Source organism: Macrosteles quadrilineatus, unplaced genomic scaffold (assembly GCF_028750875.1).
Source record: "Macrosteles quadrilineatus isolate MER2022 unplaced genomic scaffold, UCM_ALF_1.0 Scaffold_1__1_contigs__length_201487025, whole genome shotgun sequence".
NCBI lineage: Eukaryota > Metazoa > Arthropoda > Insecta > Hemiptera > Cicadellidae > Macrosteles > Macrosteles quadrilineatus.
This window is the reverse complement of record NW_026542594.1, coordinates 26,766,717-26,782,135: the sequence shown is the minus strand read 5'-3', so window position 1 is coordinate 26,782,135 and position 15,419 is coordinate 26,766,717. Positions and strand designations below refer to the sequence as shown.

The following is a 15,419-nucleotide window of genomic DNA, read 5'->3' as shown; positions in this document are numbered from 1 at the left end:
CCTTAAAGTATCTGCATTTATTGTTCCTTTCAGAATGAAGGGAAAATGCCACATGTCGTTCCTCTACAAGAAACAGCTCAGTTGTACAGGCAGAAAGCTGAAATGTCATTGGGTTTAGGAAACACGTAAGTCAATTACAACATTTATATGGAAATCAGACAGATGTTTTAACCATCATCTGCATTATTTCCAGTCACTTTCAATGTATTATTCTCAAATACTTCCTAAAGGGAGAAAATCCTTATAGTGATTTACCTTGTTTGACACCTAAAAGCATCGGTCCACCTCTAGAAGCTCAGTTGGGGGGGGGGGAGAGTTGTCTGTCTATTGATAGAGGGTGGGGCACTTTTAGTCCCCAAGGTTTGGATTCTAAACACTCCCATCACCTAGGGATTTTATCTAAGTGATAATGCCACAACCCTTCTAGGCTTAGTCTGAAGTGTGAATCCCAACATTATAATGTAAAAACTGTTCCGGGCTAGAGCCTAGTGTCTTATGATGTAAAGGTGGAAAACAAACTTTAAGGTTAGGCCCTTTTTACACAAGGCTACTGGTGGCGGCTGCCAAGCGGCCTCTAGTTACAGGCCGCGGGCAACTGCAGTTGATGGTACAGGCAACTGACAAACCACTCCACGAATAGCCACCGTACAACTAGTTGAGAAAATACTAACGAGCAATGAACATCTCCTTCTCCTCTTGTTACTAATCAAGAAAAGAAGGTGGAGACGAAAGTGTATGTTCCATGACCATCCAATACTAACCCCTAAAGTACAGCTGACAATGGACTTTATTACACGTCGTTTGGCAAACTGTGTGTTGACAAAAAAAGGGTTTTTTGACTATTTTCGCATGTCCATAAAGTTTTTTAATGAAGTTTTGAGTTATAAATATATGTTTTAATAGGACTGTGTGTTAAGTGCAACAAAATAAACAGTTCAACATGAAACCACTCCACAACTAGCACAAGTGCTTCTGTCTCTGTAAGTGAACTGACTTTTCGATCGCCAACCTTTGTGGAGTCAACACCTCGGAGCGCAGCTTATTGATTGGACTTTTCGACTACACAATGGAAGAGGAAGATTCAGGCGGAACACCCGGGACCCCTCCGGATTTGCAACCCGTGAGCAGCGACCAGCCGCAAAACAGCCTTTTACAAGGCCACCCCGATGCGCCCACTGCTGTGCCTTCTGGCTCTGCAGCCCTGCCTCGCGCGTCGGGCCCGACCACGACCCTGCACTTGCCCGCGGACTTGATTTTGAAGATGGACCGACTCCCTGCTTCTGTGTGGAGCCTGACTTCGCAACCACCCGCTGACCAGCAAAACGGCTTATGTCAAGGCCACCAGACGTCTGCCGCCGCCGTCCGGCCCAGCAACTCCACCCCCCCGGGACTTACCCTTGCGAGGACGGAGAACAGTGCCTGGGGGAAGACCGCTGCTGCGGTAACCCGAGCTGGTGTCGACCTACGGTGCGCCACTATGAGACATGGCGCTAGTTGCCACAGTCATATAGACTTGGACTTGGACTGAACCGACTTTTTACCCCAAAATACGCATTGATCCACGCGGTTTCGCGGAGGCAGCCTCGACTAGTGGCTTCTGAAGGCTCCCATTTAATTCAATGCCACTGCGGTTGCCGGCTAGCAGTCGAGCAAGGAGACACTGCTCGACCACTGTGTCCTGACGGGCAACTGCAGTGGCCGCGTCTAAAGGCTCTCATTTATAACAATATTTAAACTGTGGCAGGCAACCAGTATTGGTCCGCCACAGGTGGCCTCGTGTGAAAGGGTCCTCAATGGAGGAATTACTTTATTGTTTGAATATGATATTTTAACTTTACATAATATTTGACAGCAATGGGGCAGAGTGGTATCGCTTACGTGCAGCCATTCGTCACCTGATGTTACGACCTCGTGATGTGCAGCAATACTTGCCTGATGTTGGCTTGGTCGCACGTGACTTGGTCTCAAGGCTTCGATGTTGCAGAGATGAGCAGGGATGTGTCCCTGACTTGGCCACGGAGATAGCAAAGTGGGCTCAAGAGTGTGAGTACAGTACAATGGTAACATCAACTCTCCTTGGACAAACATCCATCATGGAACTTGAACACAGCCACACTTTCTGGTTTCAGAGCTTACTGGAGGGATTTATGTGCCAAATACGTCTCTCTTTTTCGGCACCAATTGAACACACAATTTCAAGATTTATGCCATCTGTACTAATTTTATTTCTAAAACCTCTAAAAAATATTTGCCCACATGGTTTAGCATTATCAATATTCCAACAACCAAAATCACTACTTCCAAAACAAACTTTTCAATTTTTTCCTAGCACTCCCTGTTTCTTTTTTTTTGTTCTTTTTAGAGATAGTTTATCCACCTAATTGACAATAAAAACTTTTTTAGTAAAGTAAAAATTCTTAAAACATATTAATCAACTCATTAATATGTGTCTATGTTGTATTAAAGTTTGATGAATTTCTGAACTTCAGTTTAAATTGCGCAAATTTCCAGAGTTATAAGATGGTTTTGAAACTCTGAAACAAGGCGTTTTTTGCCTTCCGACAGTCATAACAAATTCATAACGAGCTAAAAAGTATTAGTTTTCATAGGAATACGTAGAATAAAACAAAGACAATTTAAATATCCTCTCCTAGTGTTTTTAAGTAGTTTAGTTACTTTTCTGTAGAGCTCCAAACTCGAGTGTCGGACCCCTACTGATTTTTAACTAGGGCCATGATGGTAATGTTATTTAACTATATATAAATATATATATATAAATAACTGGATTTAACAAGTGCACACATTTCAATAAGAATAAACTATCTATCTATATACAGTGTGTAAATTAAGTCTTGAAACAAATCTGTATGTTTTTTACCGAAATAGATAGAAATATTCTGTTTGTGGCGTCGATTGTTAACAATAAAGGTTCCATAATTTTTAAATAAAAAATAAATTTTAACCCCCTTAACAGGGTAGGGGGTAGAGGGTGACTCATTTTTTTCAAATAGCAACCCCTATTAAGTGACCGCTCATTTTGAAGGATTTGTCAAAAGAAACACAATGACTATTTAAAGGTTTAGTGTTGGTTTCCATTAAAACCCAAGTTGAAACTATCGATAAAATAAAGAAACTATAAATTGATTACTATTGTCGGGACCACGTAAGTTTGCAGTTAGTGGCAGCCAATCACAAGACAAGGCTAGTGCGACGTTGCCACATCGCCCGTTGACAACACTAATTAAAATATACTAAGCAATATTTTCAAATCAGCTGGTATTATTAGATTTGGCAACACCGCACGGTTCTCATTGGTTCATCCAAAACCATATGGTAAATAGGCTCCTCCCTCAACTGCAAACTTAGGTGGTCCCGACAGTAATTTCCCTGTCAATCACTTGCAAGCATTCAATAGCTTCTCTTGTCACTGGTAATGTTTAAACATCGTCTGCATCTAGCGATTTAATTTTATCTGACAGTAATCATAGGCCCAGCGCAGTCGGTGTGACTGTTTTACAACTTGTTGCAAACCAGTTGCATCTGAAACCAGTTTGCAACTGAAACAAAGCTTCTGTCCGCACACGGTGTGACTGTTTTACAACTACAGTTGCGTCTATTTTAGCAATCAGTGGAGTGTCAATAAGTGCAGTTACGTTGTTTTAAGGCCTTAAGTGCACTTACTACGTCAGACTCAGATGAAGAAGACGTTATTAGCTATTATCAATACCGAAGACAGCGAAGGGTACTGAGAGAACATTAGGTTAAACCCTTATTTGAGCAAGAATGTTAGTACTAAGCTGTTTGTAGCAGCTACAGCTAGTCGGATAGGAAATTATAAACACTAAAAACACTATACGGCCGTTAAAATACCAACAGATACCACAAAAACACCTCGTGGTCTCGTGCAACTGAAGTCTGCAACGCAACTGCAACGTCAGGCCCACGGTTGCATGAGACTGGTTTCAAACTTTTTTTGAAATTGCATACAATCAGTTGCATCGTGTGCGCCTCCCCACTGCAATACATTGCCGAGGTCTCAAAACAGTTGCACGCGCAACTGGTTTGCAACGAAAGTTGTAAAACAGTCACACCGTGTGCGCTGGGCCATAGAGTAGCAAATGAAGGAAATTAATGCTAAAAATGTGGATAACACTCAGATTTAATGAATGGCCTCCATGTCCACACAACGTTGTAATAGGTTAATGAAACGGCTGCGACCAGCTGTATGAAGCCAAAAAAGTAGGCCTAATTTTCTTGAAAATCTCAGTTTGAACGAGGTTGTTTCACATAAGTTGTGAAAAAAAATCACTATCTCAATCAGTGTTAATGTAGCGAGAAAAGTAGCTAAAATTCCGCTACAAAACTACTTCCCAACACTGGAAACTACAATTTTTCTCTTTGATAAAAGCATGTCACTATTGACTATTGGATAATGAAGTCTCAATATAAACAGTCAAAGGTCACTAACTTAGTGAATTGACCAAAGTAGCAAAATCCGGTATCTCAGGTACAATTTTAATGCTGAAAGATTATTTTAGTGAACAGAGCCAATTGAAGCGACTAGAAAATGTGCTTTTTTTATTTTCATCTGAAATGTTTGACAGCCAGGAAATTGTCCATTGAGTCCTAGAGAGTACCTATAAAGGATACTGCAGGAGTAAAACGTTCATAAAATGTTTCAAATACTCATTTGCTGAGCCTGAATCTTAATCTATCCTAACCTACTGAGGAGAAGTTAGCTTAACCTGGAAATTGTAAATGTATATTATTTTCTAACTAATGAATAACCCATAAACCTTCAGCTGCAGGCGTCGTGTGTTTTGATCGACGGCTGGGTTACCTTAGTGACGGCCCTCAGAAAGCTGTGATAGAGCAAGTGATCCAAGCCAACAAGAATATGTTTTATCTCTCCGGACTACTGAAGTTCTCCTTACCCGTCTACAAGTACATACCTACACCGAAATGGAAGAAAATTGTGGAAGCTGAAGATATTGTTGTGAGGTAAATAAGCTCTTGAGATATGTTTCAAAAACCTATCAGCAATCACCTTACAATCTCCTTTTTACAAAATCTATTGTTAGTTTTATTTTGCATGGTGAAAATTCAAAGCTATTTAAACTCTCTAAAACTCTCTTTTAAAGTCTCTCTAAACAAAGGGAAATTTTTAAGAATTATCTGGAAAATGATTAATTTAATTTAAAACTGTTGACCAAATATATAAACTTAGAATTAAATTTAAAGAACGAATATTCGATTGAACCTATTTAGTGGAGAAAAATACTAAGGTGAATGTACTACCTTGAATGTGAATCACTCAAAGTTTCATTCTGATTTTTTAAGTGCCATGCAATGATTTATCTCTTTTTGTAGATTTCACAAATTTAAAAATAACAAAAACTGATTCATTAAATTAGTGTTTAAATCAATTTATTATTGAAAATATAGAAAAATTATAGAAAGGTTTGCTTTTTAAAATAGCTTGTTCTCATTTTATTTGCATGTCTAGCATTAAACAAATTTATGTTTGTTATATTCAGGATTGTTTCAGGACAACACTCAAGTATGTTAACGAAGCATTGGTCTCAATTGAAACGTTAGCTAAAGAGAATAAGCTAACTGCTAACAAATTCAGTTTTATGACATCTTTGCTGGCAAAGGAAAATTTAAGCAAGAAAGACATAGAAACTTTAACTTTCTCCTTATTTGTGGATGGACTGAGCACAGTACGTTTACTCTATATATATTCAATTATTTTTTTTTACATTCATTGCCAGCACTTGTCAGGGGTGCCAAGCCCCCCCAAGGGCAGGCGCATTCGGGAGACGGACGTTTACCAATAATCCTACACAGGCATTGTTTAAGCTAATCCCCAGATTTATGGTCCTTCCCGGCAGTTGAGGGGTAGCAAGTGCTTGAGTGGGGGTAGAGCGAAGAGGATGGAGTTTGTCGCCCCCAGCGACACCGGACGTCTGACGTTCCCAGAAGGATAGGTAATGACCCCGGAAGAGACTACAACATTTAGAATTGAAGTATTTAAATGGACTTCCGTTAGCAAATAATGTTTTGAAGGGAAATCAGTTTGCCTAAGAATGTATAACTGTAGCATAATTCCTGGATATACTATGGGCAAGTTAGTCATGGAGTATTGTGAATAGATTTCGATAATAATTTCGACCGATACGATTGCCACAATCAAAATGTACAACTGTTTACAACAGCTGAGTTTTACTCCCAAGAGACTAATAATGATTTCCTACTCCTAAGGGAGTAAAAATGCTACTTTAGACCCGCAACGCATGCATTAAAAATGGCTGTTTTTGCTGCAGTATGACGAAAAAGCTTTTGAACTTTATAATTATACAACTTGTTACTCCAACTATACAAAAATAAATATTTCATTAGTTTAATTTATTAGTTAACGACATTGCGTGATGCGATGACTATTCGATTTAAGTCGATTTTTGGGAGTTTCGCTTCGCTAATAAATACTGTAATCAAACCATTCTTTATTTATTTACAAGTAATAATGCAGCATTAGCTTGATACAAAAAGTAACAAATTGGCCTCTACCTGTGCGTGATAAAGAGTTCTCACTGGCTGTGTAATGGTTATACACTACAATCCAATGTACTACGACCAGTTTAGGCTGAACGATATTTATATTTATACGATATTATTGTTTAGGGCGATATTAGATTTTACAAGTTTACTTAGGGTAAACTTATCTATACGTAATTAATAAAAGTTATTGAAAAATGATTAATTTAATGTTTAACGGAATATGCCTCCTTTTAGGCAGGCATAAAATGTAACATAGGGTATATCATTTTAAAGCTTAAAATGCGAAGAAGTTTTTTATCCTATTTGACAGTGTAAAAACACGGTGTATAACAAACTTTTCTAAAGCAAGTTGTGGCGCCCTTATTATTGATTTGTCCAAATTTTTGTTATTCAATCATTTACAAGGTGTTTTATGGATTTGGCTGTAACAAACTGTACGTTTTGCGATAGAATATCCAATGAAGATTCTTAAAAAGTGATTGGAAATATTATGGTGGCTAAAAGTTGAAAAACGATATTTTTTGGACAATTTCAAGAAATTTATAAAAATATAAAAATGGCTGTTGCCGGAAGTAGGAGTGAGATATAACTATCCAAATTGTGTATTTTTATCTTAATTGGCGGGCATAATAAAGCCTTAACATTTGTCACTTTGACTACAAAGGTTTTATTTTTACTTGTGTTTTAGTACAGTTTTGTAACTGCTAACGAGTTGATTAAAATGTATTGTAAATAGAAATGTATGATCTAATTTTAATTTGTAGGTTTATTTGGCTTTTTATACATGCATTTATCTATTCGAATTGTATAAATTTTAAGTATTTTTTTATTTAACATAATATAACATATTTGGGCGGACATTGTATCCTCAGAAGTTATCTCCAATCATTGTTTTAAATAAATAATAACTTTTCATCTGTGCAGAAATTTCTGGTTATTATAGTTCTATTTGCGTTTTTATATCAGTTTGTAACCACTAACGAGTTGATTCAAATGTATTGTAAATAGAAATGTATGCTCCAATTATATTTTTTTACCTTTCTTTGGCTTTTTTGTGCATTGTATAAATTGTATATATTTTAAGATTTTACATTATTTAACTAAACATATTTGGGCGGATATTGTACCCTCCACGTAGAGTTTATCTTCTATCAATTTTTAAATACATGAATATTTTTCGTCTGTAATGAACAAGAATACAATTCCAATATTGAACGACACAATATTACGAACCAATATATTTACGAGACAGTTTATGTATTTAATTTAATACCTCTACATTTACATTTGAACTTAACATATAACGGTGTCAATTGAAGACACACGCTACAATGGAATATATTTTTATGAGCACGGATTTTTCCTTAACAGAATAGGTCATTTAAATACCCCCACCGGAACAAACATGCAAACTAAGCAAATTTCCATTTGTCTGGCTGGGTTTTCAATAAAATATCTTCTTTAGGATGTCATATTTTTATTCACTATTATAATAAAAATTAGTTTAACGATTACTTAGGTTTGCTGCGACAGCAAAGATAATTAAGTGTTTTTTTTATTGAAATATATTAATATTTTATTATGAATTAAATAAATTTTCCTAATTGGATCAAAATAAGTTCATAAACAGGCAAACTGATTGTTTTGAAAACATATTTCAATAAGCAAATTGTCGTAATTTAGGCTACTTGTTCACCATAAGAAATTAAAAATGACAGTTATTCATTTTCATCCTTAACCATTAAGAGCATAAAAACGGTTCAATAAAGTATTTGTTTTCTAAGCTCTACAAAATTGTTTAGAAATTAATTGCAAATTTTATGTTTTTAGCTACAAATGTAAATGGTAATACGGTAATTACTTTTTTCCGACATAGTAAATTACCTTGACATTATCCTATTTAATGTCATGAGCAAAACTTTGTGGACGTTTCCATGCATCTGGTCATCTATTAAAACATAGACAACCTCCTTACATATGGGGTAAAACTATGAATTTGATAATTGTAAAAAAACGAGAACAGTGTCACATTTATATGTATTAGGAAGTTAAACACAAAACGTAAATACAAATAGGTATAATAACACTATTGAAACAATAAAACATTTAAGATATTTACACTGTTTTAATGTCAACACGCAAGACGGTAAAAACTGTACATATAACAGGTGGTAAGTGGGTTTATATTTCGATTGGACACACTCCTATCATGAGTGCGGACTTGATCAGACCCAATGGATGAATGACACCCCTGTACACGTATTATGAAGACCATTAGATCACAAAGATTGGGTGAGTTGTTGATTAGTTAGTTCCTTGGTTCCTTACTGAATTTTAAACCTCTTTCTCTTCTTCTCTCATCACTTTCACTCTATCCTCCACCACGCACCAACTTCCCCTACATCGGCGTTTCACCCCCTCCACTGTCCTACGCTTATTCATCGTCAACCCCAACGCAGTCACGGATAGAGCTGACAGGTCAGCCGAGCATCACTAATAGGATTATTGTATTGAAGGTTGTCCTACACCCGGCGCATTCCCCCCCCCCCAAACCAAGCTTAATGCCCCCCCCCTCAAACATGACATCCACACTCCACCCTTTCAATTATAACATTAGTTACTAGTCAGTAAAATCGCACACCTATAGCGTGGTTTTGTAAACTACACACTTGACTACAACCAAAGACAATATCACGAACATATGAAATTGCACAGATGCAGAATTGTTGTAGCTACTGGATTACAGTGTGCCATTTTCCTAAATCCAACAGCAAATTATGAAATTTCTCTTCTCTAGATAGCACCCAAATAATCGTGCACGGACTTCACAGTAAACCATTGTCCTGATCATATCCTACAGAAATAGCGACTTCTTGGTCGTATCCCGCGATCACGGCAAAGTCGTGATTAGGCTATCTCCCTTGATCACGGCAACTTTGTGATTATTTCTCATGTATGACAGAAACTTCGTAGTTATCTTCTGCAAACGCGATTTTGGTGAGACAACTACGTGAAGAGAGAGCAAACGGCAATTTGTAGTGAATTTTTATTGGTGATTCTTAAAAGTTACAACTTCTTGGATAATAATATCCTATAATGCCGTAACCATAGGTCTAGCCTGAAGTAATGTGAAAAACAATTCCGTGCTCGTGCCTAGCGTACTAGGAGAAAAAAAAATATATAGCCCTATCCGCCATTTTGATGACGTCATAACCGGAAAATGCAGTGGGTGTGCAGACGTAACAACCGAGTTGAAAATACTTCTTTAGACACCTACATCGACGGAAAGTAAATAAAAGAAACGTCTTATAACACTTAAAACATATATTTACGCTTATACTGTTACTCACAAGATGGTAAATATACAAAAAAGATGGTAAGTGGTGATCGATTTCTATTGGACACTCCAATCAACATCAGACCCAATAGGCGAATGACAAGAATCTTGAATGGCGTCCCTACTTATACCCTTAGTCTTATACCCTATTGGCTACCGGAAGCTCCGGCCAATACATTTTTATAAGTACAACTGGAATCGAAATTTACTTGTTCATTAATCAACTTATTTCTATTTTTACATTTTCTCTTATAAATATACAGTTCTTTCCAAGCATTCATTACATATCCTTTCTTACAATTCTTTAAAATACCTAGACTATCCTCCATATAAGTAGGGACGCCATTCAAGATTCTTGTCATTCGCCTATTGGGTCTGATGATGATTGGAGTGTCCAATCAAAATCGATCACCACTTACCATCTTTTTTGTATATTAACCGTCTTGTGAGTAACAGTATAAGCATAAATATGTTTGAAGTGTTATACTTATAAGACGTTTGTTTTATTTACTTTCCGTAAATTTAATAACACGTACAATGCTGATCAAGAAGTTATTTACCTACATCGACATTAAATGGTCAAACTTTCTATATATGACTTACATACAGCCCTAGATGTCGGACTAATTGCCATTTTTGCGCCAAATTAGGTGTTTTTGTGAGCTTTATCTCGTTTCTTGAATTTATCTTTTAAGTAAGTCATATAAAATATGGTATTTTTGTAGAACTCTTAAAACGTTCTACAACTTTTTTCAAAGGTTGTTTCTGGTATATTTGACCAATTAAACAATATTAACAAAAATAACATAAAAATATTAAAAATACGGGTTTTTGCAAAATTAAAAAAATGTACTAAACATACAAACAAGTGTGTAAGCTAAAGAAAGATACAGTAGCATGTAAAGTCATCTTTCAAACAAAAAAGTTTATCCCAATCCGACGAATAGTATGCGAAATACATACTTTAAAAGAAATGCCTACCAGCCATCTTAACCAGAGCAAAACATTTACGGATTGACAGGAAAATTCCGGCGTTGGTCTAAACGGCAAACTTAATATATAGCGTTGGTAATCCTGATTATAAATGGTTAAATAAATAAACAGTACTTTTTACTGTTGCGTATGATTCTAACAATTTATTTTTGTAAATTTCCTCTCAATTTTTGCTGGTATAAAATCCCTTACAAAAAAACCAAAATCCCGCCCAAAAAATCATGCTCCCCAAAAATCTTGATGGCGCAGACTGCGCTATGCCATGCTCCCCCCTTCTTAGCACCCCTGGCACTTGTTGTTGCTCTAGATTTTAGTGTAAATCCAATCAGGCAAATGGAAATTCGCTTAGTCGTCAGGTTTGCTGCGGCGGGGGTATTGTTTCATCTTTGTTGTATGATTGTAACAATAATTGTGTTAAATGTTAAGATTTATGAGCAAGAATTAAGGGATTAAAACTAAGCTCTACCTTCAAGAAAGTCACTCACAAGGTTAACTTCTCTTTGCTCACTTGATGTAAAATGTTTCATTTGTTACAGACTGTACCAACTGTTCTGCACAACCTGTACAGTCTAGCAACCAATCCTGTTGTTCAAGATAAAGCATACAGAGAGATTCAACAAGTAATGGGAAAAGATGAAGTAATAACATCTGACCATCTTAGCCAGTTCAACTATATAAAGGCTGTAATCAAAGAAACCTTCAGGTAAATGAATTAAGTTATTAAGGACATTTAATATAAAGATTTGTATTTATTCATTCATTCTTAATAATTCATTTTGAAATACAAGGCTATTTAAAAATAATGGCCCCAACGTCATGACTTGTATCTCAAAAAGAATAATTGGGCAGACATAAACCTTACACAATTAAAAAGAGGAAATTTCAATTTTTTTTACCATAGTTTTATATTAACGGCTTAAAAGGTTGAGTAAAAAGTGAGTAAAAGAAAACCAACAGATCGCCCACGTGTGTCAGAGGACATTATCCGACAAATAGAAGACAGTTTCGTTCGCAGTCCGAAAAAATCCACTGCTTAAACTAGTAGAGACCATGCAATACCCTAATCGCCAATCGGCTGTATAGCGATCTGTGAGACAAAGTTTGCTCTACAAACACTACAGAATACAACTTGTCCAGATTCTCTTTCCTAATGACAAAGACAAGCGTGTTAAATTTTGTAATGGAATGTTAGAAATTATGAAGGAAGATGCGTTTCAAGGGCGCCTTGTTTTCAGCAATAAAGCTACGTCGTTCCATCTCAGTGGGAAAGTTAATAGGCAAAATGTATGCATCTTACGAGGGTTGTTTTTTAAGTAAGGACCGTTTTTATTTTAACAAAAAGATACAAATAATTTTGTAAAATAATTTTTATTTTCAGATTCTACACACTTTTACCTATTTTTCTATATAATTGCCTTGTTTATTTAAGCACTTGTCACAACGCACAACTAAGTTTTTAATTCCCTCTTCAAAGAATTTGGCCGCCTGCTCCGACAGCCAAGAGTTCACGGCCGCTTTCACTTCATTGTCGTCATTGAAGCGCTGCCCGCCAAGATGGTGTTTCAGGTACCGGAAAAGGTGAAAATCGCTAGGAGCAAGGTCGGGGCTGTATGGTGCATGGTCCAAAACTTCCCAGCCAAAAGAATCAATCAAATCCCGAGTCTTTTGAGAGTTGTGAGGCCTAGCGTTATCGTGCAGAAGCAAAACTCCTTTTGTCAGCATGCCGCGCCGTTTGTTTTGAATTGCTCTGCGGAGCTTCTTTAGAGTTGCACAGTAGGCATCTGAGTTGATCGTCGTTCCTCGTGGCATAAAGTCCACTAGCAAACACCGCGCCGGTCCCAGAACACAGTTGCCATAATCTTGCGCTTTGACAGAGTCTGTTTGGCTTTGACATTGACGGGTGAGGTTGTGTGTCGCCATTCCATTGATTGTCGCATGCTTTCGGGAGTGATATGAGATACCCACGTTTCATCTCCAGTGACAATTTGACTCAACATGTCATCCCCTTCTTCGTCGTAACGAGTCAAAAAGTCCAATGAAGTGGCAAATCTCTTCACTTTGTGGTCCTCTGTGAGGAGTCTGGGTACCCACCGAGAACACAATTTCTTAAAGTTTAGCTTTTCAGACACAATTTTGTACAAAACAGATCTTGAAACTTGTGGAAATTGCAAAGAAAGAGTGGAAATTGTGAATCTTCTGTCCTCACGAACCTTTGTTTCGACTGCAGCCACCAAATCATCAGTGATCACAGAGGGCCGGCCTGAGCGTTCTTCGTCATGGACGTTTTGACGGCCATTTTTAAACTCTCTAACCCATTGTCGAACTTTACCTTCACTCATTGCATTCAAGCCATAAACTTCTGTTAACTGACGATGAATTTCTGCAGCTGATAGGCTTCTAGCGGTCAAAAAACGTATCACTGACCGTATCTCACACGTGGCGGGCGATTCAATAATCGTAAACGTTATAAAGTAGCACAGCAATGCGTACACGTCAGCTACAAAGCTGCAACTGGCATCAGTGTGAACCGGAAGGATGTCGGCAAGTGGCGCGGTGGATTGTTGCGGCATCCGCGCGAACTACGGGACTATACACGCAACCGGCCCTTACTTAAAAAACAACCCTCGTAGGACTGCAAAATACACGTGCAACATTGGAACACGATAGAGGCTCGGATAAGGTAAACGTGTAGGACCATTTTTGTGTTGAAAGAACTGTAAGTGGATAGCATACCTGGACAGGCTGGAAGAATGGCTTTTATCTCAACTCATGGAAGATACAGAGTAATTCATTTTCCAACAGGATATGGAGCTCCTCCCCATTGGTATCTAGAGGTCCGTCAATTTTAGCGGTGGATAGGTCGCAAGGGAGATCAAGATCTGGCTTTGCACTTCTGGCCACCAAGATCTCCTGATCTCATCCCTTGTGACTTCTTCTTTTGTGGTTTTGTCAAAGAAGCAGTTTACGTCCTACCTCTTCCCACAACATTGGCTGAATTGCGGAACCGTATCACTGCAGATGTGCAATGAGTAACACAAAAGATGCTGTCACATGTGTGGGACGAATTCGGCCTTCGCTTAGATGTTTGCCGTGCAGCACAGGGAGACACATATTGACCATTTGTAATCAGTGTATACTTTATACTTTATACTTTAATTCTTTTCAATGAAATGGCAACTATACAAAGTAGGTATTTAGAGCCAAGTATGAATGGAGATGAGTGGCGCGATCTTGTAGTCTTGTTAGTGACTAAGGCCGACTTATTCCTTAGACACAGCTGTTAATTATTAATAGCTCATACAGCTAATGGCAACTATGGAACCTACAGTTTATAGTCGAATCCGAACCACATTTTTGCCTTGGTATATACGAATTAGTATAATTTTCAGAATAGTACTGCGGATAGTCGTAGTACCCACTCGTGCAGACGTTAATCCACACCAGGGAGTATCGCATCCACAGAGCATGCATATAAATATCCACAATTCGTAACCTCCTAGTAGCTGGATTACAGGACGACGCCACCTGTCCCAGTTAATAAGACTTTGAAATTTTCTCTTTTTAATGGTGTAAAAGTTATTTGTTTTGGATTTAACTTTTCCAAGATACAAAGTCCCAAAACTGGGTCCATATTTTTGAATACCCTTGTAGATCTGTAATTTGTCTAAATTACAATAGAAATTAAAATATATATATATTTATTTTATCTTCCTTGGCTTTGGCTCAACCACAGAGAAGGAAGGTACAACAGAGGAAAAACGCTTATGGGACGACCGTGTGATTCAGCTGTATTATGCTTTGCCGGATATATACTTGTGAAGGAAGAGCCTGAGTGGAGAGGGCTCTTCTTATAATAAAGGGGTTTCTCTATGCTAATGTGTACTGTAGGTCTAATACGAATGGTGGTGGAGTTTCGATTTGGTGTCGCCCCAAAATAAAATTCGACCCACTCGATGCCACAGAGTTCTGTATCGAAGGTGAAAGTGAATTAACAGCAATGTAGATGAGAATGAGAGGTTATTAATGGTGGCAGGTTACAGGCCACCCTCAGGCAAAATAGACACACGTTCTTGGATTGTATAAATGACCTCTTAGATAAGTATTCAGCCTCTCACTCTAGAACTTATGTGCTAGGGGATTTTAACACTGACATATCTACTGACAGTTTTGATAGTAGGAAATTAACTGCCACTATGTCATCGTTTGGTCTCCTAAATGTGGTCCACTCCTATACACGGGAAGCTTTGGGCTCATGTACATTGATCGACCTCATATTCTCAAACGATAATGAAAACCTCAGGAGCGATGTCATAAAATCTTGTCTGTCCGACCACTATGCTCAATCAATTTTGATCAACACTAACTTGCCTACTGATCGTTCAGGAGCGAAATTTATGTACACTTTAAGTTCCACTTTAAGGAGTGTTAATTCCACCAATATAGAGACCTTTAAACACTGCCTTCAGCTAGAGAACTGGGGAGATCTGTACGAAGCTGGGAATATTGATAGTAAGTTTAATGCTTTCAA

General features: G+C 37.6%; 1 protein-coding gene across 1 annotated transcript in view; it reads left to right on the top strand.

Annotated features, from left to right (window-relative positions):
• Nucleotides 1–15,419, top strand: part of LOC128995475 (probable cytochrome P450 CYP44) — a 66,177-nt gene that overhangs the window by 5,224 nt on the left and 45,534 nt on the right. Inside the window, exons 3-7 of the mRNA XM_054420496.1 lie at nt 34–125; nt 1,853–2,043; nt 4,803–5,001; nt 5,549–5,723; nt 11,428–11,594. Of these exons, the coding sequence (XP_054276471.1) occupies nt 34–125; nt 1,853–2,043; nt 4,803–5,001; nt 5,549–5,723; nt 11,428–11,594 (824 nt within the window). The remainder of the gene's footprint in view (nt 1–33; nt 126–1,852; nt 2,044–4,802; nt 5,002–5,548; nt 5,724–11,427; nt 11,595–15,419) is intronic.